The 26,367-nt window shown below is 48.1% G+C and overlaps 1 protein-coding gene across 11 annotated transcripts in view; it reads right to left on the bottom strand.

Annotated features, from left to right (window-relative positions):
• The window catches only part of BICD1 (BICD cargo adaptor 1), a 323,818-nt gene that overhangs the window by 91,982 nt on the left and 205,469 nt on the right, over positions 1-26,367 (bottom strand). For all 11 annotated transcript variants that reach the window (XM_068278243.1, XM_068278238.1, XM_068278241.1 and 8 more), the window contains exon 4: positions 19,300-19,731. In XM_068278243.1, the coding sequence (XP_068134344.1) occupies positions 19,300-19,731 (432 nt within the window). The remainder of the gene's footprint in view (positions 1-19,299; positions 19,732-26,367) is intronic.

Raw genomic sequence — 26,367 nt, 5'->3', positions numbered from 1 at the left:
TAGACATGGGTATGTACAGTGCCTAGCACACAAATAACTAGGCTGTGTTCCTTTTTTTTCTTTCTCTGCCTGAAAGAGTTAAAGCGGAATATAACCCTGCATTTCAACTTTGCTCTAAAACATTATTTACAGTATATTATATGCAACCAGCATTTTTTTTTTACTAGACCAGCATTGGAAGGGTTACACAGTGCTTTAAAGTTCCTGGAGATTTCTGCAGACACATCCAAAGCTGACATAGATACATTTTGTTTACATAAATGTATCTAAGTGTGGCATGTGACTCATCTCTCTGACTGAGAAGGAGCTGGAGGACAGCCAAAGAGTGTGTAACATTTCTCAATAGATACATTTAACTAAATAGAATGTAACAATCTGAACTTCTGCATATCTCTCCACGTAACTTTAAACCTCTGTGTTTAACCCTTCCAATGCTGGTCTAGTAAAAAAAATGCTTTTTGCATATAATATGCTGTAAATAATGTTTTAAAGCAAAGTTGAAATGCAGGGTTATATTCCGCTTTAAATATCAGGTATGTAAGCGGCTGACTCAATCCTGACTCAGACAGGAAGTGACTACAGTGTAACCCTCACTGATAAGAAATTCCAACACTTTCTAAAATGGCTAAAAATGGCCAAGAAAGATAAAAAGGGTCAATAGTTCATAGATTTTAGCTCTGGCATACCTCAATGAATGTGTCATTGAACAAAAACAATAAAACAGTTAAAACTTAAAAAGTAGCTTTAAACATAAAATAAAACTGTGGAATATCTTAAAAAGTCATTTTTAGGAGAACGAAGATAGATACAATCCTTTATTTCATTAGTTTATTTTCGCCTCGAGTGTCCTTTATGTGCCTCAGGATGATCTTCAGCTGAGACTCCCAGCATTGGCCACGTGCTTGGCCTTGTCTGTGCAACTATACCTGAGGGGCGTCCCCCTTTCATTGCAACCACACCTAAGGCACGTCTCCCTTTCTCTGCAACTACACCCAGGGGACGTCCTCCTTTCTCTGCACCCACACCTAAGGGACACCCCCCGCCTTTTCTGAAACCACATTGAAGTGACATACTCCTTCCTCTGCAACCATACCCAAGGGACAACCTCCATTCTCTGCAACCACATTTAAGGGACGTCCTTCTTTCTCTGCAACCACACCCAAGGGACAACCTCCTTTCTCTGCAATCACATCTAAGGGATGTCCTTCTTTCTCTGCAACCACACCCAAGGGACGCCCTCCTTTCTCTACAATCCCACCCATGAGACTTGCAGCACTGGCCACATGCTTGACCTGGTCTTTACCTGTCTCTCTTAACCATACAGCTTCTCTAAGTCTCCAATTCCAATCTCTGTTTAGAACCTTAACACCCCATTTATCCTCTCTATGCTACATCTCCAGCCCAGAATCCTGTGCTCACCATGCCGTCCGTCTCTGACCTGGAGAGTTGTCAGTCATCAATATAATGCTATTATCCCTGCATCCGTTGCTGCCCACCAGCCTCACCATGCCAAACAGCAAACATGGCACACCAGTCAGACCAAACTGCTGAAATGGCAGGTGGCTAAATGGAATTGGCAAAAGAGCAATACAAGCAATTAATTCCAGAGCTACGCGGAAGCCTGGCAGAGCTCCGGTGTGCTCTTTAATTATCCAAACAATCCTACGTTGTCTCTCAAACAGCTTCTAAGGTGATACCTGGAATTTCAGCCTTTGATAACCTTGCCAAATACTTCAAAGACTAAAATAACCAAAGAACACGCTTCACTGCCAGGGCTCTATTTAAAGGACAACAGTAACACGAGGGATATGGCTGCCATATTTATTTCCTTTTAAACAATACCAGTTGCCTATCTGGCTTGCTGATCTATTTAGCTGCAGCAGTGCCTGAATCAAACCAGAAACAAGCATGCAGCTAATCTTGTCAGATCTGACAATAATGTCAGAAACACCTGATCTGCTACATGCTTGTTCAGGGTCTATGGCTAAAAATATTAGAGGCAGAGGTTCAGCAGGCTAGTCAGGAAACTGGTATTGCTTAAAAGGAAATAAATATGACAGCCTCCATATGACTCTCGTTGCAGTTGTCCTTTAAGGCTTGTGCTGACCTAGGCACTTCAAACCTATGACGTCCCCCCAACCATGAAATTAAGCATGCCACAACATATGGTGGGCGTGGCCACAACAGGCAGTGGGTGGTGCCAATGGAAGTATCCTAGTAAAAGTGCAACCCAAAGTCAGTGGGCCCCTTTTTCCTCCCCAAAAATATGAGTAAAGCGACCCTCATCCTCCTTTGCCCCTTTTGTGACCTTCTCTGTCCCTCCTGTCCTCCTTTGTCCCCCTCGTAACCTCCTCTATCCCTGTGTCCTCATTCACCCCTCTTGCATCTTCCCTTGTCTCCCTGTGTCTTCCTTTGCCCATCTTGTGACCTCCTCTGTCCCCCTGTGCTCCCTTTGTGACCTCCTGTCCGCCTTGTGTCCATTTTTGTCTCCCTTGTGACCTCTTCTGTCCCCATGTCCTCCATTGTTGCCCTTGTTACCTCCTCTGGGCCCGTGTACTCCATTGTTCCCCTTGTGCCCTCCTCTGTGCCTGTGTCCTCTATTGTTCCCCTTGTGCCCTCCTCTGTGCCCGTGTCCTCCAATGTTCCCCTTGTGCCCTCTGTGCCCATGTCCTCCATTGTTCCCCTTGTGCCCTCCTCTGTGCCTGTGTCCTCCATTGTTCCCCTTGTGCCCTCCTCTGTGTCCATGTCCTCCATTGATCCCCTTGTGCCCTCCTCTGTGCCCATGTCCTCCATTGTTCCCCTTGTGCCCTCCTCTGTGCCCGTGTCCTCCATTGTTCCCCTTGTGCCCTCCTCTGTGCCCGTGTCCTTCATTTTTCCGCTTGTGACCTCCTCTGTGCCCATGTTCTCCATTGTTCCCCTTGTGCCCTCCTCTGTGCCCATGTCCTCCATTGTTCCCCCTGCGTCCTCCTCTGTGCTCGTGTCCTCCATTGTTCCCCTTGTGCCCTCCTCTGTGCCCATGTCCTCCATTGTTCCCCTTGTGACCTCCTCTGTGCCGGTGTCCTCCATTGTTCCCCTTGTGCCCTCCTCTGTGTCCGTGTCCTCCATTGTTCCCCTTGTGCCCTCCTCTGTGCCCATGTCCTCCATTGTTCCCCCTGCGTCCTCCTCTGTGCTCGTGTCCTCCATTGTTCCCCTTGTGCCCTCCTCTGTGCCCATGTCCTCCATTGTTCCCCTTGTGACCTCCTCTGTGCCCGTGTTCTCCATTGTTCCCCTTGTGCCCTCCTCTGTGTCCGTGTCCTCCATTGTTCCCCTTGTGACCTCCTCTGTGCCCGTGTCCTCCATTGTTCCCCTTGTTCCTTCCTCTGTGCCCGTGTCCTCCATTGTTCCCCTTGTGCCCTCCTCTGTGCCCTGTGTCCTCCTAGAAGCGTTGGAGCCCATATGGGCACAGGTGAGGGACAGCACACAGCTGCTTCCACATACAGAGTGCTTATTCCCCTGTAGAAGATAACGGCAGTAGGTCTTTTAGGAATCCCCTTGGGCCTTAATCATGGCCACTGGCTGTCAACACATCCCTCCTCCTCCTTCCTGCCTGCCACCTACTATCCCCCGATCAGTCAAGCTTGCCTGGTGGCCCAGCTGTCCCACTGTGCCCTGCAGGCACAACCAATCTGAACTCATGCAGCAGGTATTGAGCCCCGAGGCTAAGGGGAGGGGCGGAGCATAGGAGAGTCCATCAGGGAGACTGGAGCTGTCTTGTGGGCGGAACCAGGTTCCATCATTGCAGCCAATCACTGCTCTTGCTGAGTAGCAGTGACCTATCAGGTGTCAGTGAGCGTTGTTCCTTTGTTGTTTAATGACGGAGCCTGGCTCCATCCGCGCAAACATCGGCTCCAGTCTCCCTGATGGATTCTCCTCTGCTCCACTCCTCAGCGGCATGGGCTCGGGGCTCAACACCAAGTCCAGCCCCCTGAGCCCATCCAAGGAGAGGGAGGAAAGATGCCAAACAGCAAGCGTGGCACACCAGTCAGACCAAACTGCTGAAACGGCAGGTGGCTAAATGGAATTGGCAAAAGAGCATTTCAAGCAATTAATTCCAGAGCTACGCGGAAGCCTGGCAGAGCTCCGGTGTGCTCTTCAAACCAAACAATCATACATTGTCTCTCTAACCTCAACTAACTTCTCAGGTGATGCCCAGAATTGCAGCTTTGATAACTTTGCCAAATACTTCAAAGACTAAAATAACCAAAGAAAACACTTCACTGCACAGACTTGTTTCTTTTCAGAAGTCTTTCTTTACCTTCCCTTCATCAACTACATTAGTTAGAACAGTAATCAATTTGACATCCTCATTGCTCTGCAACCATACTCAAAAGATGCCCTTCTTTCTCTGCAACCACATCCAATGGTCAATTTCCTTTCTCTACAACAACATCCAAGGGACAACCTCCTTTCTCTACAACATCCAAGGGACAACCTCCTTTCTCTTCAACCACACCCAAAGGACAACTTCTTTCTCTGCAACCACACCCAGGAGACACTCCTATCTCTACACGTACACCCAAGGGACAACCTCCTTTCTCTACAAAATCCAAGGGACAACCTCCTTTCTCTTCAACCACATCCAAGGGACAACCTCCTTTCTCTGCAACATCCAAGGGACAACCTCCTTTCTCTACAAAATCCAAGGGACAACCTCCTTTCTCTTCAACCACACCCAAAGGACAACTTCTTTCTCTGCAACCACACCCAGGAGACACTCCTATCTCTACACGTACACCCAAGGGACAACCTCCTTTCTCTACAAAATCCAAGGGACAACCTCCTTTCTCTTCAACCACATCCAAGGGACAACCTCCTTTCTCTGCAACATCCAAGGGACAACCTCCTTTCTCTACAAAATCCAAGGGACAACCTCCTTTCTCTTCAACCACACCCAAAGGACAACTTCTTTCTCTGCAACCACACCCAGGGGACACTCCTCCTATCTCTACACGTACACCCAAGGGACTTCCCCCTTTCTCTGCAATCCCGCCCACTGGTGGGGTTGGTGGATTGGACAAGGAGTGAGGCTACGGTGTAGGTGCATGGAAAACCACTGGGCACCCCCAACCTTACACAGACACAGATGTGCCCTTAGTATTAGGCAATCCCCCCTCCGTATAGATATCTAGATGTGCCCCCAGTGTTATGTAGCCCCCTCCCAGGTTAGATAGTAAGATGTAATCGCAGCTTAGGTCAGACATACTACCGGTATGTGGGTACCTGTCCTAGTGGACAGTGTCGTGTGCAGCGGGTTATGGGGGGGGGGCTTTAGGGCTGGGGTGTGGCGGCATAGCTAGCATAGTTGCCCCAGTATAGGGAGTTTAGTTGCCCCAGTATGGCTAGTATAGTTACCCCAGTATAGCTAGTATAGTGTCCCGGTATAGCTAGTATAGTGGCCAGTATAGCTAGTATAGTCCCAGTATGGGTAGGTAGTGCCCCAGTATTGCTAGTATAGTGCCCAGTATAGCTAATATAGTGCCCAGTATAGCTAGTATAGTACCCAGTATGGGTAGGTAGTGCCCCAGTATAGCTAGTATAGTGCCCAGTATAGCTAGTATAGTGCCCAGTATGGGTAGGTAGTGCCCCAGTATAGCTAGTATGGTGCCCAGTATAGCTAGTATAGTGCCCAGTATAGCTAGAATAGTGCCCCAGTATAGCTAGTATAGTGCCCCAGTATAGCTAGCATAGTGCACCAGTATAGCTAGTATAGTGTCCCAGTATAGCTAGTATAGTGGCCAGTATAGCTAGTATAGTCCCAGTATGGGTAGGTAGTGCCTCAGTATTGCTAGTATAGTGCCCAGTATAGCTAATATAGTGCCCAGTATAACGAGTATAGTGCCCAGTATGGGTAGGTAGTGCCCCAGTATAACTAGTATAGTGCCCAGTATAGCTAGTATAGTGCCCAGTATAACTAGTATAGTGCCCAGTATAGCTAGTATAGTGCCCCAGTATAGCTAAATATAGTGCCCCAGTATAGCTAGCATAGTGCCCCAGTATAGCTAGTATAGTGTCCCAGTATAGCTAGTATAGTGGCCAGTATAGCTAGCATAGTGCCCAGTGTGGGTAGGTAGTGCCCCAGTATAGCTAGTACAGTGCCCAGTATAGCTAGTATAGTGCCCAGTATAGCTAGTATAGTGCCCCAGTATAGCTAGTATAGTGCCCCAGTATAACTGGTATAGTGCCCCAGTATAGCTAGTATAGTGCCCAGTATAGCTAGTATAGTGCCCCAGTATAGCTAGTATAGTTCCCAGTATAGTGCCCAGTATAGCTAGTGTAGTGCCCCAGTATAGCTAGTATAGTGCCCCAGTATAGCTAGTATAGTGCCCCAGTATAGCTAGTGTAGTGCCCCAGTATAGTGCCCCAGTATGGTTAGTATAGTGCCCCAGTATAGCTAGTATAGTGCCCAGTATAGTGCCCAGTATGGGTAGGTAGTGCCCCAGTATAGCCTTCCCCCTTCCGCGGCCGTCGCTTCTTCTCTTATATTCCTCTCTCCTGCCGGCGTATAACTGATCCACAGCAGCGCGTCTCCCGGCTGCTGTGATGAGGAGGAAGCAGGAGAGAGCGTGGCTTCCTGTAGAGGCGATGTGTATCGCCGTTACTATGGGAACCGCTCTCCTGCTTCCTCCTCATCACAGCAGGGGGGTGGGGGGGGGGGGGGGCAAGAGGACAGTCCCCTGGCTCAACTGCAAACGTCCCACGGACCAGCTGTGGGCCGCGGACCACAGGTTGGGGGCCCCTGGTCTAGTGAATTATGAATGCTGCAGGGACACTGCAGTTGATTGAAAAGTTGATTGCAGAATCCTAGCTGGGCCAGAGGACTGTGCAGACAGGAGTGGATGAGCCTGCAAAAAGCAGAACAAAGGTCCCAAATGTTTTTATCCATTACACCAAGAAGAATTTGATGACTTTACTGATATTATTATTATGTATTTATATAGCACTTGCCTCTTCTGCAGCACTTTACAGAGTACATATTCATGTCCATGCCTGTCTTCAGAGGAGCTAACAGTCTAATCCTACCATAGTCATAGTCTAATGTCCTACCATATTATTATTATGTATTTATCTAGCAGTGACATCTTCTGAAGCACTTTACAGAGTACATAGTCATGTCACTGACTATCCTCAGAGGAGCTCACAATTTAATCCTACCATAGTCATAGTTTCGGTGACCATACGTCCCGCTTTACCCGGGACGCGTCCCACCTTCGGGGGGCGCAGTCCCAGGCTGCATGAGGTCCCGGGAAACGTCCCGCTTTCAGCAGCGGTACGTCCCGGCCTCTGGTCACCGTACATGAACTAGCTGCAGCGTCTCATAGACGTTGTGCTAGTTCATTCCCCGCAGCCCCGCTCCAGCAGCCTGCATTGTCCTACGGCAGGCACAGGCAGAGCAGGGCTACGGGAAGATGGCGTCCGGAGGCGGAGCCCTGTACTGGAGAATTTTTTGTGTCTCCAGTACAGGGCTCCGCCTCCGGATGGCATCTTGCCGTAGCCCTACTCTGCCTGAGTGCCTGTGAGCCCGGGGAGCTGCACACACACCAGAGGCCGACTGCGTGAGGGGACTTATGTCAGGTAAGTAAATGCTTTTTTTTTCCAGGTGAAATATGCCCCCATTGCGTTTTTGTGCTGACATGTTTGCCCCCATTGCGTTTTTGTGCTGACATGTTGCCCCCATTGCGTTTATTTTGTGCTGACATGTTTGCCCGCAGTGTGTTTATTTTGTGCTGACATGTTGCCCGCAATACGTTTATTTTGTGCTGAAATGCTGCCCGCAATGCGTTTATTTTGTACTGACATGTTTGCCCGCAATGCGTTTATTTTTTGCTGACATGTTGCCCGCAATGCGTTTATTTTGTACTGACATGTTTGCCCGAAATGCATTTATTTTGTGCTGACATGTTGCCCGCAATGCGTTGATTTTGTGCTGATATGTTGCCCGCAATGCGTTTATTTTGTGCTGACATGTTGCCCATTGCGTTTATTTTCTGGTGTCTGGGGTAACATTTATTATTTAATGGTCATAGTTGGCTGTATTTGCTGCTTTGGGGTTACGGTATACTATTAAATAGCATCACACAGTTTCTGCAAACCCATGATGCGAATCCTCGTTTGACCACATCATGGCGTAAACACTGCTTTCTTATGCTTCGCTGTTACATCATTACGTTAGCTCTGCCCATAGAATGTCATGGCCGTGCCCACCTTTCGGCGCTGCGCGCGCCACAGGCACCACATTTGTTGGCACGCCAGCACCCCATTTTTCGGCTAGTGCCCCCCACTCACAGATTTGACCACCCCTGCCGGCGAAGATCACAAAGCTACTGCCGAGAACACAGCATTCTCAGTAGTGGCAGGTGCTAAGTAGCCAGGTACATCTCTAGATATAAGTATTAGGTAGCCAGATGTGCCTCCACTTTTATGGAGCTAGTACCTGCATAATTATATATAGGCTGTTTCACACTAAAAATCTTGTCAATTTTGCCACCATTTATCGCTGAAGTGTGAATGTTCCCACAGGGAGCCACTGCACTAGTGATTTGCCAATTCTGCACAATGATCTAAGGTGTGAAACAGCCCTCTCTAACCAGTATTGGTAGCCAGATGTGCCCCAGTACTCCAGTATTAGGTAGCTCCCTCTGTATATATAGCAGATTAACCTCCTCTCTGTATAGGTAGTCAGATGTTCCCCAGTATTAAAGAGAAACCGTAACCAAGAATTGAACTTCGTCCCAATCAGTAGCTGATACCCCCTTTCCCCATGAGAAATCTTTTCCTTTTCACAGACGGATCACCAGGGGGCTCTGTGCTGCTGATATTGTGGTGAAACCCCTCCCACAGTGTGATGTCAGGACCATGGTTCTGACATCACACTGTGGGAGCCTTGTTGCGTTGTGGGAAATAACAGCTGTTATCAACTGCATAAAAGGCAAGCAGCATCTCCTTCCAGTGACATCACCTGCCAGCAGTAAAAATGTCACCATGTGATAAATGTTAGAATGTAAATCAGGGAGAGGAAAGATTTTACAATGGGCAACACTGACTAAATCACTCATACATAATTATTGTAATAATGAAGCACTTTTTTATTACATTATTTTCACTGGATTTCCTCTTTAACCTCCCTGGCGGTATGATTATTTCTGGATTTTAGAGTCTAAAAACGCACACTTTTTTTAGCGTAAATAACGCACACTTTTTCACAAGCTTTAAGACCCTGAAAGCAGGAGAAAGTCATACCACAGCCTTTGCAGACTCACCTATGTGGGATCCAGCACTGCAATTCTCCCTCCGTCCTCGGGGTGGCACTGTACCCCTTTAGTGCGATCACCGTCTGTTGTCATGAAGACAAACGGCAATCTCATCAGAGGGATCGAGGGCCTCTCAGAAGACAAGTTGAATGACTGCCAGCGTCTGGATCCCGGCGGGGGAAGTGAGTTAGAAACACTGCAAACCTGTGCTGTCTTCCCATACTTTCCGGCAATTTCCCCGAGTCAGGCTCAATATTACCGCTCCTGGCATCTCTTTTCCACTCTGAGCCTGACTGAGGTAGGGAACACACTTGACTTTCAGTTTTCCGCGTGCGTTTTTCTGCACACCAAGTGTGTTTCCATGCAGGAAAACGCACACGTTTTTTTCACAGCAGCTGATGTAATTGATAGAGAAAACTGCCAAAATGTGCAGAGTCATCATGCAGAATGTCAGTTTTTCTTCTGCGCACGAACAACTCAGTAAGTGTGAACTAGCACATTGATTATCATGAGTTCTCAGTTTTTCTGTGCAGAAAACGCGCACGAAAACAGTCAAGCGTGTTCCCTGCCTCTCAGAGTTACCGCCAAGGAAGTCAAGTCCCCCCCTCCTTCTTATCTGCCGGGCAGATTAGGGAACTCAGGGATCGTCAACCCACTGCTGCTGAAGACACCTCTGTGCACTGATGATGAAGGAGTAAGCTGTACAGTATGTCAGGCAGAATGGTAAGGCGAGGCGGAGCCTGCAGTGTACTGTGTACACTCTTGTGTGGGACAAAAAAAAAGGAAGTTGCACAAAATGTTGCAAAAGTATAAATCCGCCTTTATTTAATCCAGGTAAAAACGAAACGACCAGGTAGCCGACATGTTTTGGACAATGGTCCTTAATTATAGCACCAAGAGAACTGTGTGGGGGTGGGGCTTTGAGGCTGTTTGTAGAGCTTCCCTCCCCTTTGGAGGCGGGGATTTTCAGCAGCCAAGAGAACTGTGGGAGGCGGGGCTCTGTGGATGTTTGGTGCGGGGCTTCACTCCACTTTTGTAGGTGGGGCTTCTCAGGAGCCCAGAAGTATATTGTGGCGCCCTGAGGGACCAATACGGTCGTTCAGGGCCCAGGCTGGCCCTGCCTTCAACAATAATTTTAAGATTATTTCATGCTGAAAGCTGATAACTGGATCCATACAGTAGACAATAGTGTGATTGTTTATCTTGTTTCCGAGCGGTTAAATGAGGTCATTATGTGCCCGGCATTCTTACTAATGCTGTGGAATTAAACGTTTGCCTTTGGGAATAGAGAGTCTCTATTTATAGCGGTGCCAGTCCATTATCCACAGGCCAAAATCAATAATGTCCCCGGCGAAACATCGATCGCCCCTAAAGAAACCGTCATCCTCTCATTCTTGTGCATTCCGAAGCAGAATGAGAAAGAGGAAAATATTGATTGATTGGAGACGTGTAGTCATGGATTCAGTATTGGAAATACAGTACTGCATGATGATGTGAGGTGTGACTGAGCCCAGCACGCTGCAGGCTGTGTTATCACACAAACCTGACTAGATTGCTGCACCCTTGTGAGATTACTGATTGCATACACTCAGGGCCGGAAGAAACAGCAACAAAGGCCCGGGCCTTGGGAGGCTGCAGCTCAAGGCTACACCTGGGTGTGAAATAGGGGTAGCAACAAATGACAAGGGGAAGCTGAGGCTAAAGGAAGTTGAACATAAAAGAGAGGGTCTGCAGTACATGGACGTTACACATGGAAGAGGGGGATGCACATGGAATGGGAGGGGCTGCTGTTCATGGATGTTACACATGGAAGAGGGGGCTGCACAAGGAATGGGAGGGGCTGCTATACATGGATGATACACATGGAAGAGGGGGCTGCACATGGAATGGGAGGGGGCTGCTATACATGGATGATACACATGGAAGAGGGGGCTGCACATGGAATGGGAGGGGCTGCTGTACATGGATGATACACATGGAAGAGGGGGCTGCACATGGAATGGGAGGGGCTGCTGTACATGGATGATACACATGGAAGAGGGGGCTGCACATGGAATGGGAGGGGCTGCTGTACATGGATGATACACATGGAAGAGGGGGCTGCACATGGAATGGGAGGGGCTGCTGTACATGGATGATACACATGGAAGAGGGGGCTGCACATGGAATGGGAGGGGCTGCTGTACATGGATGATACACATGGAAGAGGGGGCTGCACATGGAATGGGAGGGGCTGCTGTACATGGATGATACACATGGAAGAGGGGGCTGCACATGGATGGGAGGGGCTGCTGTACATGAATGATACACATAGAAGAGGGGGCTGCACATGAAATGGGAGGGGCTGCTGTACATGGATGATACACATGGAAGAGGGGGCTGCACATGGAATGGGAGGGGCTGCTGTACATGGATGTTACACATGGAAGAGGGGGCTGCACATGGAGTGGGAGAGGGCTGCTATACATGGATGATACACATGGAAGAGGGGGCTGCACATGGAATGGGAGGGGCTGCTGTACATGGATGATACACATGGAAGAGGGGGCTGCACATGGAATGGGAGTGGGCTGCTGTACATGGATGATACACATGGAAGAGGGGGCTGCACATGGAATGGGAGGAGGGCTGCTGTACATGGATGATACACATGGAAGAGGGGGCTGCACATAGAATAGGAGGGGCTGCTGTACATGGATGTTACACATGGAAGAGGGGGCTGCACATGGAATGGGAGGGGGCTGCTGTACATGGATGGTACACATGGAAGAGGGGGCTGCACATGGAATGGGAGGGGGCTGCTGTACATGGATGATACACATGGAAGAGGGGGCTGCACAAGGAATGGGAGGGGCTGCTGTACATGAATGTTACACATGGAAGAGGGGGCTGCTGCACATGGAATGGGAGGGGGCTGCTGTACATGAATGTTACACATGGAATGGGAGGGCGCTGTCACACATGGAAGGACAGCCCCTTCATACTTGGCCTAAGGGCGCAAAAAGTATTAATCCAGCCTTGCATACACTCCATATGCAGAACCTGTTGGAGCCTGTCACATTTTATTCATTCCATGTGTATGACATGTGCTGTGACAGTAGGTGGCTCCGCCTCTTTGTTTACCAGCACCTGTCCTCATATGCAGTTGGACCGCTAACATCTAGAGGCGGTCCAGAGTCATTTGACGCATCTGCTTCCTGACTTGCCATTGGTCGCTCCCTCTGGGATGAGACTTCCTGTGTTTACATCTGCCTGCATAAGAACTAGCAATTGTTATCTGCTAGGCCCGCCACCCCGGGTGTGTGTTCCTATGAATACTTCAACGCAGTGGAGAGGCGTGTTTCCGCCCTCCGCTAGGTCAGTGAGGAAACGGTTTGAAAGAGGGTCTGGTTACGGCAAAGCAGTGGAGTGCTTATGTTTTCAGTGCATATGGTGGGCTGTGATTGGTGGGCAGTTTTATGTTTGAATATTGACAAGTCAGCTGACTGGGTATGCTGATCCTTCATTGGTCAATTTAGTGCTTGTTATACTATATAAGGGAGAGAGGTTAGAGATGATTGTATTAGGGACTGGACAAGCTTGAAAAAGGATCGCCTGTCATCGCTCTGACACATTGCCATGATTTATTCCCTGAATTACAAGACGCTGCCAGCTTCTCCGTTGCTTTTACAAACATTAATAGCGGAAATTATTACTACAATTACTGGTCTGTATAGCAAAAGAGGGACAGTTGGGAGCTAGGCTTGCTTTTGTTGCCAGATGGTTTAGACATTAATAATAAGTGTTGAGTTATTTTGATGGGGCAGGAAATTTACACTGTTACACAAGCTGTACACTACTTTACATTGTATCTCAGCGTCACATTCTTCAATCTTATCCCATGAAAAGATACAATAAAATATTTACAGAAATGTGAGCGTTGTGCTCTCTGCTATGACATACTGAATGTACAGTATAGGGTGTATGCACTAAACAGTGATGGCGAACCTTTCAGAGACCGTGTGCCCAAACTGCAACCCAAAACCTATATATTAATTGCAAAGTGCCGATATGGCAATTTAACCTGAATACTATACCCCAGTAGAGGTGCTCAGATGCTCCCCTCCAGTATAGGTAGCCAGATGACCCCACCCTCCAGTATAGGTAGCCAGATGACCCCCACCCTCCAGTATAGGTAGCCAGATGACCCCACCCTCCAGTATAGGTAGCCAGATGACCCCACCCTCCAGTATAGGTAGCCAGATGACCCCACCCTCCAGTATAGGTAGCCAGATGACCCCACCCTCCAGTATAGGTAGCCAGATGACCCCACCCTCCAGTATAGGTAGCCAGATGACCCCACCCTCCAGTATAGGTAGCCAGATGACCCCACCCTCCAGTATAGGTAGCCAGATGACCCCACCCTCCAGTATAGGCAGCCAGATGACCCCACCCCTCCAGTATAGGTAGCCAGATGACCCCACCCTCCAGTATAGGTAGCCAGATGACCCCACCCTCCAGTATAGGTAGCCAGATGACCCCACCCTCCAGTATAGGTAGCCAGATGACCCCACCCTCCAGTATAGGCAGCCAGATGACCCCACCCTCCAGTATAGGGAGCCAGATGACCCCACCCTCCAGTATAGGTAGCCAGATGACCCCACCCTCCAGTATAGGGAGCCAGATGACCCCACTCCCCAGTATAGGCAGCCAATATTGATCCCTCCTTCCCAAATACAGCCAGCCAGATGTTCTCCTCCCAAGATGACTGCCTCAGTATAGACAGCTAGATGCCTGTACCCCCCCCCCCCCCCCCCCCCCCCCCAGTATAAGTAGCCAGATGATCCCTCTCAATATAGGCATAGTCTGCATGGGATCCTTTCTACTCCACTTTGCATCTTCGCTCTAGGCGATGACCCAACAACAGCATGCATGCCCACAGGAAGGGCTCTGAGTACCCCTTCTGGCACGCATGCCCACAGGAAGGGCTCTGAGCATGGGCATCCGCACATATGGCAAAACCGGGCATCTGCCCGAGCCTGGCCGTCCACTGCCCCCCCCTGGCCGCGTGCCCGTGCAGCCAGCAGGAGGGGAACAGCGCAGAGAAGAGAGAGAGCGCTATGGGCGACAGTGGGGAAGGGCGGACGTCTCCCCCCCTTCCCTCACCTTAGGGGGCTCTCTCTCCCTCGCTGTCCCCTCCGGAATGAAGTGTGCAGCGGCTGGCAGCGGGCGGAACTTACCTCCTCTCGCTCCTGCGCCGGAAGTTCTGGTGCCGCACTCTGGTCTGGATCAGGCCAGAGTAGCGGCTAATCCATCCGGCGCGTGCGACGAGAGGAGGTAAGTTCCGCCCGCTGCCAGCCGCTGCACACTTCATTCCGGACTCCGGAGGGGAGAGCGAGAGAGGGAGGGAGAGCCCCCTAAGGTGAATGCCCATATCTCTCCCTCTTCTCTCCGCTGCTCCCCTTCTCTTGCACACATGGCCACTTTTTCTGGGGACATATCCCCCTGGCTACATCTACTGGGACATATACCCCTGCCTACATATACTGGGACATATACCCCTGCCCTACATATACTGGGACATATACCCCCTGCCTACATATACTGGGACATATACACCTGCCTACATATACTGGGACATATACCCCTGCCTACATTTACTGGGACACATACCCCTGCCTACATATACTGGGACACATACCCCTGCCTACATATACTGGGACATATACCCCTGCCTACATATACTGGGACATATACCCCTGCCTACATATACTGGGACATATACCCCTGCCTACATATACTGGGACATATACACCTGCCTACATATACTGGGACATATACCCCCTGCCTACATATACTGGGACATATACCCCTGCCTACATATACTGGGACATATACCCCTGCCTACATATACTGGGACATATACCCCTGCCTACATATACTGGGACATATACACCTGCCTACATATACTGAGACATATACCCCTGCCTACATATACTGGGACATATACCCCTGCCTACATATACTGGGACATATACCCCTGCCTACATATACTGGGACATATACCCCTGCCTACATATACTGGGACATATACCCCTGCCTACATATACTGGGACATATACCCCTGCTTACATATACTGAGACATATACCCCCTGCCTACATATACTGGGACATATACACCTGCCTACATATACTGGGACATATCCCCCTGGCTACATATACTGGGACATATCCCCCTGGCTACATATACTGGGACATATACCCCCTGCCTACATATACTGGGACATATACCCCTGCCTACATATACTGGGACATATACCCCTGCCTACATATACTGGGACATATACCCCTGGCTACATATACTGGGACATATACCCCCTGCCTACATATACTGGGACATATACCCCTGCCTACATATACTGGGACATATCCCCCTGGCTACATATACTGGGACATACACCCCCTGCCTACATATTCTGGGACATATACCCCTGCCTACATATACTGGGACATATACCCCTGCCTACATATACTGGGACATATACCCCTGGCTACTTTTTCTGGGGACATATACCCCTGCCTACATATACTGGGACATATCCCCCTGGCTACATATACTGGGACATATACCCCCTGCCTACATATACTGGGACATATACCCCCTGCCTACATATACTGGGACATATCCCCCTGGCTACATATACTGGGACATATCCCCCTGCCTACATATACTGGGACATATCCCCCTGCCTACATATACTGGGACATATCCCCCTGCCTACATATACTGGGACATATACCCCTGGCTACTTTTTCTGGGGACATATACCTCTGCCTACATATACTGGGACATATCCCCCTGGCTACATATACTGGGACATATACCCCCTGCCTACATATACTGGGACATATACCCCTGCCTACATATACTGGGCACATATACCCCTGGCTACCTGTTCGGGAGACATCTCTACCCCTGGCTACCAGTTCTGGGGACATCTATACCGCTGGCCACCTATTCTGGGGACACCTATAGACCTGGGGCTACCTATTTTTGGGGAACCACTGCTGTCAGATTGAGTGTATTTTGGGGAACTGCTGCCAGGTGAGAGGTGTCTACATATTAAGGGGGCATTCTGCCTATTTATGTGAAAAGCTGTCTATTTATGTGCCTCATAACTGCTGAATTTGACTTGTTGCGGGCCTCATGGTTACTGACTTTGTCTTGTTGGGGGCCTCATGATTTGTTGGGGGCCTCAAGATTGCTGAATTTGTCTTGTTGGGGGCCTCATGATTGCTGAATTTGTCTTGTTGGGGGCCTCATGATTGCTGAATTTGTCTTGTTGGGGGCCTCTTGATTGCTGAATTTGTCTTGATGGGGGTCACATGATTGCTAACTGCGAGACTATGGAAAAAGCTGAATCATCATCATATGAGACAATAGCATTAAACCTACTTTTTCCGCTTTTTAAAACAGAAAATGAAACTGGGAGGTTCTAAAAAAAATGAATAATTTTTTTCAGGAGTACGATGGATGAAATTGTTTATCTTCACAGTTTATTTTCAACTTAATTTTCCATAATGTTCATGTATGAGTTAAAACGTTTGTATTTAGTTTAAATTGCTGTTGGCACTTTGTGATAGTAAAGTGACTTTGCAGTTTGGACACTCGACCTCCAAAAGGTTCGCCACCACTGTCCTAATCTAATGTCCCACCATTGCTTAGTTCATGTAAACTTGTCTCCACCCACGACCACACCCACATTCTGGTTCATGACCACACCCATTTTTCGTCCGTAGCTCCATTTTTTGCCGCGCTGCGCGCGCCACACAACAGCAGCCCAAATTTGCGGCGCCACCCCGCTTTTTGCTCCCCACTTTTTGCCCCCCCCCCTGGAAAATTTTCTGCGGACGCCCATGGCTCTGAGTACCCCTTCTGGCACGCATACCCACAGGAAGGGCTCCGAGTACCCTTTCTGGCACGCCTGCCATGGGTTAGCCGCCACTGCACTAAGGTATGTTAAGCAGAATAACTTGCGAAAAGTCTTACAGCACGATGAGTATAGCACAATGCAGTACAATTATACGTTACTCTAGTTTAGTGCATACACCCTAAAGTCTGTTTGTAAAGCATCAAATACCTTTAATTGTTTGTTGCCTTACATGGCCACTTGTAACTCTAGCCCCAACTGTCACCTGACGGACTGAGTACTGATCCGTACGGCCACCCAAGCTTTCACTCAACGGATTGAATCCCAATCCCTGCGGCCACCCCAACTGTCACCTAGGGAATTGTGCCCCAATACCTGTGGCCAGTCCAACTGTCACCCGATGGATTGAGTCCCGATCCCTGCGGCCACTCCAACTGTAACCTAAAAGATTGAGTCCTGACCCCTGAGGCCATCCCAACTGTCACCTAAGTGATTGAGCCCCAATACCTGCGGCCACCCCAACTGTCCCCCAAGGGACTGAGTCCCAAACCCTGTGGCCACCCCAATTGTCACCCGAGGGATTGAATCTCCGATCCCTGTGGCCACCCCAACTGTCACTCGAGGGATTGAGTCCTGATCCCTGCAGCAACCCCAATTGTCACCCAACAGATCGAGTCCTGATCCCTGCGGCCACCCTAACTGTCACTTGAGGAACTGAATCCCGTTCCCTGCGGCCACCCCAACTATCACCCAACAGATTAAGTCGCGATCCCTGCGGCCACCCCAACTGTCACCCGAGGAACTGGGCAGGGGTGATCGGATACCCCTTTTTAAAATCCGAATTGATTCAGATCCGGATACCCAGATATCAGGAACTTTTTGGTATCCGAGTAAACTCAGATATCCGAACCCAATATCCGGCCGGATTAGGATATCCGGATTGAAAACCGGAAGTGACACGAAAATGGCTTAAAATGCTTCCAAAAGTCTCTTCAAATGTCAAAAACCCCTTTCGGAGGTCTCTCTCTCTCTCGGCCTGGATGCCTTCAAAAGGGATTTTTGCCATTGAAGGTGATTTTGGCTTCTGCTCTGAACTAACTATCCGCCCGGATTTCGGATTTCAGATTTCAGATGGGAAATCCGAGTTTGCTCGGATTGTCTATTCGGATTTTAAAAAATATCCGAATTGCTATTCAAAGTGGAAAAAAGTTCGGATTATCTGGGTAGATTGGATATCTGAAATCTTGCTGAGCACCAATGGAACTGGGTCCTGATCCCTGTGGCCATCCCAACTGTCACCAGAGGGATTGAGTCCGGATTCCTGGGGCCACCCCAACTGTCACCCGAGGGATTAAGTCCAAATCCCTGTGGCCACCCCAATTGTAACCCAACGGATTGAGTCCTAATCCCTGTGGCCACCCCAGCTGTCACTTGACGGATTGAGTCCCGATCCCTGCGGCCACCCCAACTGTCACCCAATGGATTGAATTCCGATCCCTGTGGCCACTCCAACTGTCATCCGACAGATCAAGCCCTGATGCCTGTGGCCACCCCAACTGTCACCTGATGGATCGAGTCCCAATACCTGCGGCCACAAAAACTGTCACCCAAAGGATGGAGTCCCGATTCCTGCGGCCACCCAACTGTCACCTGACCCATTGAGTCCCGATCCCTACAGCCACCCCAACTGTCACTTGACGAAATGAGTCCTGATTCCTGCAGCCACCCCAACTGTCACCCAACAGATTGAGTCCCAATCCCTGTGGCCACCCCAACTGTCACCCAAGGGGTTGAGTCCTTATTCCTGCGGCCAAGAGAAATAATTTGCCCTCCATAGTCACAGTCTAATGTCCCCTCCATAGTCGCAGTTTAATTTCCTTATTCTCTCTCCAGTCATCAAACATAGGTGAGACCTGATTGAGTGGGGGATAGTACCCCATAGTATAGTTCCAGACTTGTTTTTCACACTCAGAAATAAAATATTTTTTTACTTGAATTTGGCCTTAATCCTCCAATAAACACAGAAGACAAAATGTGCATAATGTGGTCCTTTCTTCTCAGCTACTGACTACATACTATATTTCCACTCCAAACGACATACCTGGATGAGCTGCTGTTTGAGTTTTTGCATTTCGGATATATTCAGCTCACTGAAGAGGTCAGAGACGGGATGGTGTGATTCCCCCTTCCTAGCCTGAGTCCGATAATCTCCGTTCAGTTTGACGAGAGGAGTATGGATATGACCATTCATTTTCTCCTCGTTGTTGGACTCCCCATCCTCGGAGAACTTCAGCCCATCCACAGCGATGTTGATGTGGTTGTTGTACATGCTGTCGTTGATGTTGATGTATTGGGCCAACTCTTTCCGCAAGTTGTTCTTCTGCTCCCGCTCATTCTTCAGAGTGTCCAAAGCTTCCTCCAACTGATGTTCGGATATCTCCTTCAACCGAATGGCGTCGTCCAGCTGGCTGTTCAGCAAGACCGTTTCCTCCTCGAACCGCTTGATCTCATGCTTCAGACCTTCATACTCCACCTGAATCAGACAAGAGAAGAGAATGACAATAAATTCATGGGAGGAACAGTCACGTTATTAGCTTACATTTGCAAAAATACAAAGTAAAAATGGACCACAAAGACTCTCAGGATACCTGACCATACCTGAGGCCTTGCTATAATAAATATGTACCCCATCTCTCCATTACTGGAGTGTGGACACCTCTGTGGTGATGGTCATGTCTAGGAGAAGTCATGGAGAAGCATGTGATCATTTTGGTCAGGTGATGGATATGCAAGTCTTTGATTTGCTAGTCCTGATCATCTGCTAAAGCAGGATGTGATTCCAGCAAATCAGAGCTTAGCACATCTGTCAGCTGATCAAGCAAATCACATGCTTCTCCATGACGTCTCCTAGACATGACTATCGCTATTTCTCTGGTGTAACGCTATCAGCAGCGGTTAGGTACAAGTATTGACTAAATATAAATCCCTGTTTGCTGTACAGATTACTGTGAATAATATTTTGAAGTATATAATTGTTTTGGAAAGGTTACATCTATTTGCATTATACGGTCTACATTTGATTGTCGTGTACCCACCCATTACTTTATCCTACTGTTTGTTCTTTATACGGTCTACATTTTGTTTTATGGATTATTCTGTTAAGCCACGTTTAAACGCAAACTGATAAACATATATTGACCTTAGTGTGTTTGTCTAGCACAGGAGACTGGTTTTCCATTAAAGAACCATAAAACAAACATAAAGCTTAGCTTGCAACAGGTTATTTTTAGGTCAAGGACATTGGTTCCTTTATGATAATGCACTCCCTTAAAGAAAACCTGAACTGAAAATGAAAAGTCAAAATAAGCATACACAAGTCATACTTACCTTCCATGTAGTCTACTCCTCAGTGTCTTTCTCCTCTCCCGCGTCCTGTTTGTTCACTGTGATCAAGGGAATTTTCTGTCCTCCATTTTGAAAATGGCCATTACCCATAACAGCTTTCTGGTCAGCACACTGTTAAACTGTAACATTGCCAACTTGAGATATAGGTAAACATGGACATTACCTGGTACATCAGTTTTCCTCTCAGCTATAACTGACAGCAACTGATATATTTCAGATCTGACAAAATATTGTCAGAACTGGAAGGGATTATTGTCAGAAGAAAATGGTGAGCTTCTGAGAGGAACTGATGGCAAGGTAACTATGCAATGTTCATTTGAAGTTACCTCATGTGTTTATTTTAAATATTTTTACTCAGTACAGGTTCTCTTTAAGGTGTGTACATGCCTTTAACTTGTGTCACCCTGTCGGAGATCGGAACCCAATCCCCTTGGGTGACAAAGCTGGGCCGGCCAGTACAGACGCATGTCAGCTGTGTAGTTGACGATGTGTACTGTTGCTATGTAGGGGGCGGAGTGGCACATGCATGATGTCATGTGGCAAGAGGGGAAGCGGTGTCTTGAAAGAAGTAGGCCATCCGTCTGGTGAGTTGATACGCTGTACAGATCTATCATGAGTTGGCAGCTGCCATACACACGCTTGTTAATCGGCTAAGGCAGCTGTTATAAGCCACCTCAGCCGACTTTAGTCAAGCATGTGTAGGGCTGCACAATTTTAGGGAAAAATCGAAATTGCAATTTTTCTCTCAGAAATTGCAATTTCGATTTTTCCCCGATTTTTTTTCAAAACCTGCTTTTAGCACTTTGGGGGGGGGGGGGGGGGGGGGGGGTGTATTGTTGGTTCCCGGTCCGCACTGCCCGGTCCGCTGTCTGCAATACCTTGCTTCTGGCCCCGCTGTGCGCGGATTGGCCAGAAGCAGTGAATATGTATAAGTCTTAATGAGCGGGGGGCGGATCCACTCGAGCGAGCGGCTGGGCACATACAGCTTTACCAATCACTGGATAGCGATGTAATGACGGCAGCGGTAGGCGGAGCTGTACAGAGCATACAGCTCCACCTACCGCTGCCGTCATTCCACCTATTCACTGCTTCTGGCCAATCCGCGCACAGCGGGGCAAGACGCAAGTTATTACAGACAGCGGACCAAAAAAACCGAAGGTACTGACGATCAGCAGATCGTCTTGCCACGAACCGCGGTTTCGGTTTTAAACCGAAAAAACCGTGCAGCCCTAGTACGAGCATTTATTAAAAAGTCATAACTTTCCTGTTACACAGGTGGCTTGTCTTCTGAGGACAATTATTTCTATACGATAACAAAATCTCTAATTAAAAGTCAAATATTTCCCGTTACCACAGGTGGTTTATCTTCTGTCGAGGACAATTCTTACTATATAATAACAAACTCTAATTAAAAGTCATAAATGTCCCGTTACCACAGGTGGCTTATGTAACAAATGTCCAAACAAAACTATATATTGTTGTTAGTGGGCAGTTATTGGGCAGTTCAAGGACATCGTGCTTCCACAGATCTTCTTATCTAGAAATGTTTCATATTAAAGTTTGTAAAAGCATCTGCTATATCCAATTAAAATTATTTTTCTTCTCATCTAGCATGAGACCAATGTATTTGCAGGTGTTCAGGTTACGTGCCAAGTTTATGTTAAATTATGGGAGTATACTTGGGAATGTGACCATTTTGCCAGTACAGGTAGTCCCCCGACTTAAAAACCACCCGCCGATACGAACAGCATGGACTCTCTGATTCTGTGGTGGGAACAAGTCCTAAAAAATTCAAATTGGACTTGTAGTTTTTGAGAAAATTTATTACAAAAATAAAATGAACAGAAAAAACTTTTAAACTTATATGAGCAGGTACAGGGGACAGAGGTGACATAGAGGGGGACACTGGAGGCACAAGGAGGTGGTGGGGGGGGGGGGGGGGGCATAGGAAGTACAGGGGACAGAGATGGCACAGTGTTCTGACTTAAAGGGAACCTGAAGAGAGTAAAATTATTTAAAATAAACACATGGCGTAGCTGCAAATGAATATTACATACTAACCTCACCGTCAGTTCCTCTCAAGAGCTCACCATTTTCTTCTTAGAGTGACCCCTTCCAGTTCTGACAATATTTTGTCAGAAATGAAATATACCAGTTGCTGTCAGCTATAGATCAGCAGCTGTCAGTTACAACTGAATGTGCAAGGTAATGTCCATGTTTTCCTATGGCTCAAGTGGGCGATATTACAGTTTAACAGTGTGCTGACCAGGAAGCTGTTATGGGGTAATGGCCAATTTTAAAATGAAGGATAGAGAATTCCAGTGATCACAGTGGGCAAACAGGACGCAGGAGAGGAGAAAGAGATTGAGGAGTAGACTACACAGGAGGTAAGTATGACCTGTGTATGGTGATTTTGTCTTTTAATTTTCAGTTCAGGTTCTCTTTAAGAACAGATTCAGGTTAAGAACAAACCTACAGTCCCTATCTCGTACTTTAACTGGGGACTACCTGTATAGAAGAAGCTATCACATAAATAAATACTCTGGCCCATACGCAATTCACTTTTTCGCCTGAGTTTTCTCCTAGGAGATAATTTTTCATCTTCAATTTAAAGGGACCCTGAGCAGTAAAAATAAATGAAATCAGAACTTACCTGGGGCTTCCCCCAGCCCACGGTAGGCCACGAGGTCCCCCGGCGACACCCAGGCCGAATGTTGGCCCGACACTTCCTTAACGGTGCCGCTACATGTCATCACGGCGGCTGGCTGGTCACTCTGAACCGAGCATGCGCAGTACTGTCACGCCGGCTGGCGTGATGACGAGTCGCGTCACTGTTGAGGAAGTGTCGGCCCGAAGGTCGGCGGTAGTGAAGTCTGCATTGGGACCCTGGGAGGAGCCTGGAGGACGCCGGGGGACCTCGCAGCCTACGGTGGGCTGGAGGAAGCCCCAGGTAAGTACTGATTTCATTTATTTTTACTGCTCATGGTCCCTACTTAAAGCGACTCCGTAACAAAAATTGCATCCTGTTTTTTATCATCCTTCAAGTTCCAAAAGCTATTCTAATGTGTTCTGGCTTACTGCAGCACTTTCTACTATCACAGTCTCTGTAATAAATCAATGTATCTTTCCCCTGTCAGACTTCTCGGCCTGTGTCTGGAAGGCTGCCAAGTTCTTCAGTGTTGTGGTTCTGCTATGAACTCCCCCTTCCAGGCCCCTCTATGCACACTGCCTGTGTATTATTTAGATTAGGGCAGCTTCTCTCTTCTCTCTTATCTTTTACAAGCTGGATAAATCGTCCTCTGAGCTGGCTGGGCTTTCACATACTGAGGAATTACAGACAAGGACAAAGCTGTTTGCATGAAGAAACGAGCAGCCTGAAACTTCAGTGCATGAGAACTGCAGGGGGAAAGAAACACACAAATGATCTCTTGAGATTCAAAAGGAAGGGTGTATACAGCCTGCTTGTGTATGGATGTATTTTGTATGTGTGGACATACTGTACATCAACCTACTTCCTGTTTTGGTGGCCATTTTGTTTGTTTATAAACAAACTTTTTAAAACTGTTTTTAACCACTTTTAATGCGGCGGGGAGCGGCGAAATTGTGACAGAGGCTAATAGGAGATGTCCCCTAACGCACTGGTATGTTTACTTTTGTGCGATTTTAACAATACAGATTCTCTTTAAGGACCAGGGGATTTTCCAGTGATCGGTGCTGCGTGGGCTCTACAGCCCGCAGCACAGATCAGGTATGTGCCAGGGCGACCAGACTTCCCCCCTTTTTCCCCACTAGGGGGATGTCCTGCTGGGGATGGGGGTCTGATCGCCGCCGGTTATTATTGATTTGGGGGGGGGGGCTCCTCAAAGCCCCCTCCGCAGCGTTTTCTGCCCTCACCTCCGTTCCCTCCCTCTCCCTTACCCTCTGAGCGGCGCAGGACGGATATCCGTCCTGCGCCTGATAGGATAGGCTTCTGCCTATCAGATGCCGGCGATCCCCGGCCAATCAGAGGCCGGGGATCGCCAATCTACATCACGGCGCTGCTGCGATTTCTTCCCCGTGTATTTACATTATGCGTGCGAGCCGCGATCGGCGGCTTGCACACTGTTCACGGAGGCACCCTCCGTGAACTGGCATGGAAAGGCTGCTATACCACTAACGACCCGCCGACGCCTATCGGCGTTAGGCTGTCGTTAAGTGGTTAATAACTTTTTAGTACTTTGCAATGAAAAAAAGTACCAAAACGTAGGTGAAAGCCTACTGTCAAAATTATTTTGAGTATTTGCTTGCTGTTGGTATAATAGGCAGTTTATTTACAAGTTGTGAAAATTTCACCTGGGAGAAAAACTCAGGTAAGAAGTGAAATGCATATTTATTTATTTAAGTATTTATATAGCACCAACATATTACGCAGCACTGTACAGAGTACATTGTCTTGTCACTTAAAGTGACTCCGAGCACCTCATGGGCATGCCTTTAAGCCAGGCGACTTCCAACAAAGTCGTGCTAGGCAGGGGAGGACTGGCCAGGGGGGAAGGGGGGCAATTTCCCCCCAGGCTGCCTCTCATTTAATGATTTAGGGCTGGTACAGTGCCTGGTACATGTTTTTGTATAAGACAATGTGAACCACTGGGCTGGCCGAGGGAAATCAATGCCTAATTACAGAGTAATTAGAGGGAGGGCAAGTTGGTAAATATAAACAGCATGATGCAGAGCAGAGGCTTGCCTGCAGGTCCGTGGGAAAATATCTGTCTGATTTTGGGTGGAAATTGGTTGAAAGTATCGATCTGAGATGCGGGGAAATCTCGGGCTGATGTGGTCGATCCAGTGTGATAATCACGAACAATGAACGCGACGGAACTCGAAATGTTTTATGTGCCCCCCCCCCCCATTGCCAATGCATTATACTGTACCTGTCACGCTGTCCCTCATGTGTCCTTACTGAATTTCCCATGTGACTTTTGGCATATAGCACATGGGGCACGTGTGTGTTGTAATTTAGGCCCGGGCTGCCGTGAAAATGGGCCTCTAGTTTGTGTTTTCCCTCCAGGCCAAAAGGTCCCAGTCCTCCCCTGGTGCTAGGACCCCTCTGGAGGAGCCTCTTGCAATGGCCACGCGTGTCACTTCCTCTTCCTGCTTCATTCAGTGATGCACTTCTCTAACAGAGAATACAGGGGTGACCCGCAAGCTATAACACAGCCAAGATGGCAGCTGCGATTTTGAAATTGAAATCAAACTAAAACTATTTGATGTAGAACGGCGATTCAGGCATCAAATGAAAGAGGAGAGCACAAGCTACAGAAAGGTATGCATCTTTAAGTACTTTGCAGTACTGGTCGGAGTCTTAAAGGCATACCCTTGAGAGGTGCTTGGAGTCCCTTTATGTGTCCCTCAGAGGGGCTCACAGTCTAACCCCTACCATAGTCATATGTCTACATCATGTAGTGTATATATCGTAGTCTAGGGCCAATTTTAGGGGAAGACAATTAACTTATCTGTATGTTTTTGGGATGTGGAGGAAACCAAAGTGCCTGGAGGAAACCCACGCAGACACAGGGAGAACATACAAACTCCTTGCAGATGTTGACCTGGCTGGGATTCGAACCGGGGACCCAGCACTGCAAGGCGAGAACGCTAACCACTACGCCACTGTACTGCCTGGGACTGGGAAATATCTGGGAAATATCTAGGATCTACTCACCAAACTTTAGGTCCGTACACACATCCAATTTTATCTGCAGATGACCGGCCAATTTTACCACTTCCA

This window comes from Hyperolius riggenbachi, chromosome 3 (assembly GCF_040937935.1).
Source record: "Hyperolius riggenbachi isolate aHypRig1 chromosome 3, aHypRig1.pri, whole genome shotgun sequence".
NCBI lineage: Eukaryota > Metazoa > Chordata > Amphibia > Anura > Hyperoliidae > Hyperolius > Hyperolius riggenbachi.
Note: the sequence above shows the minus strand (reverse complement) of the source record. Positions and strands in the feature narration are given on the sequence as shown.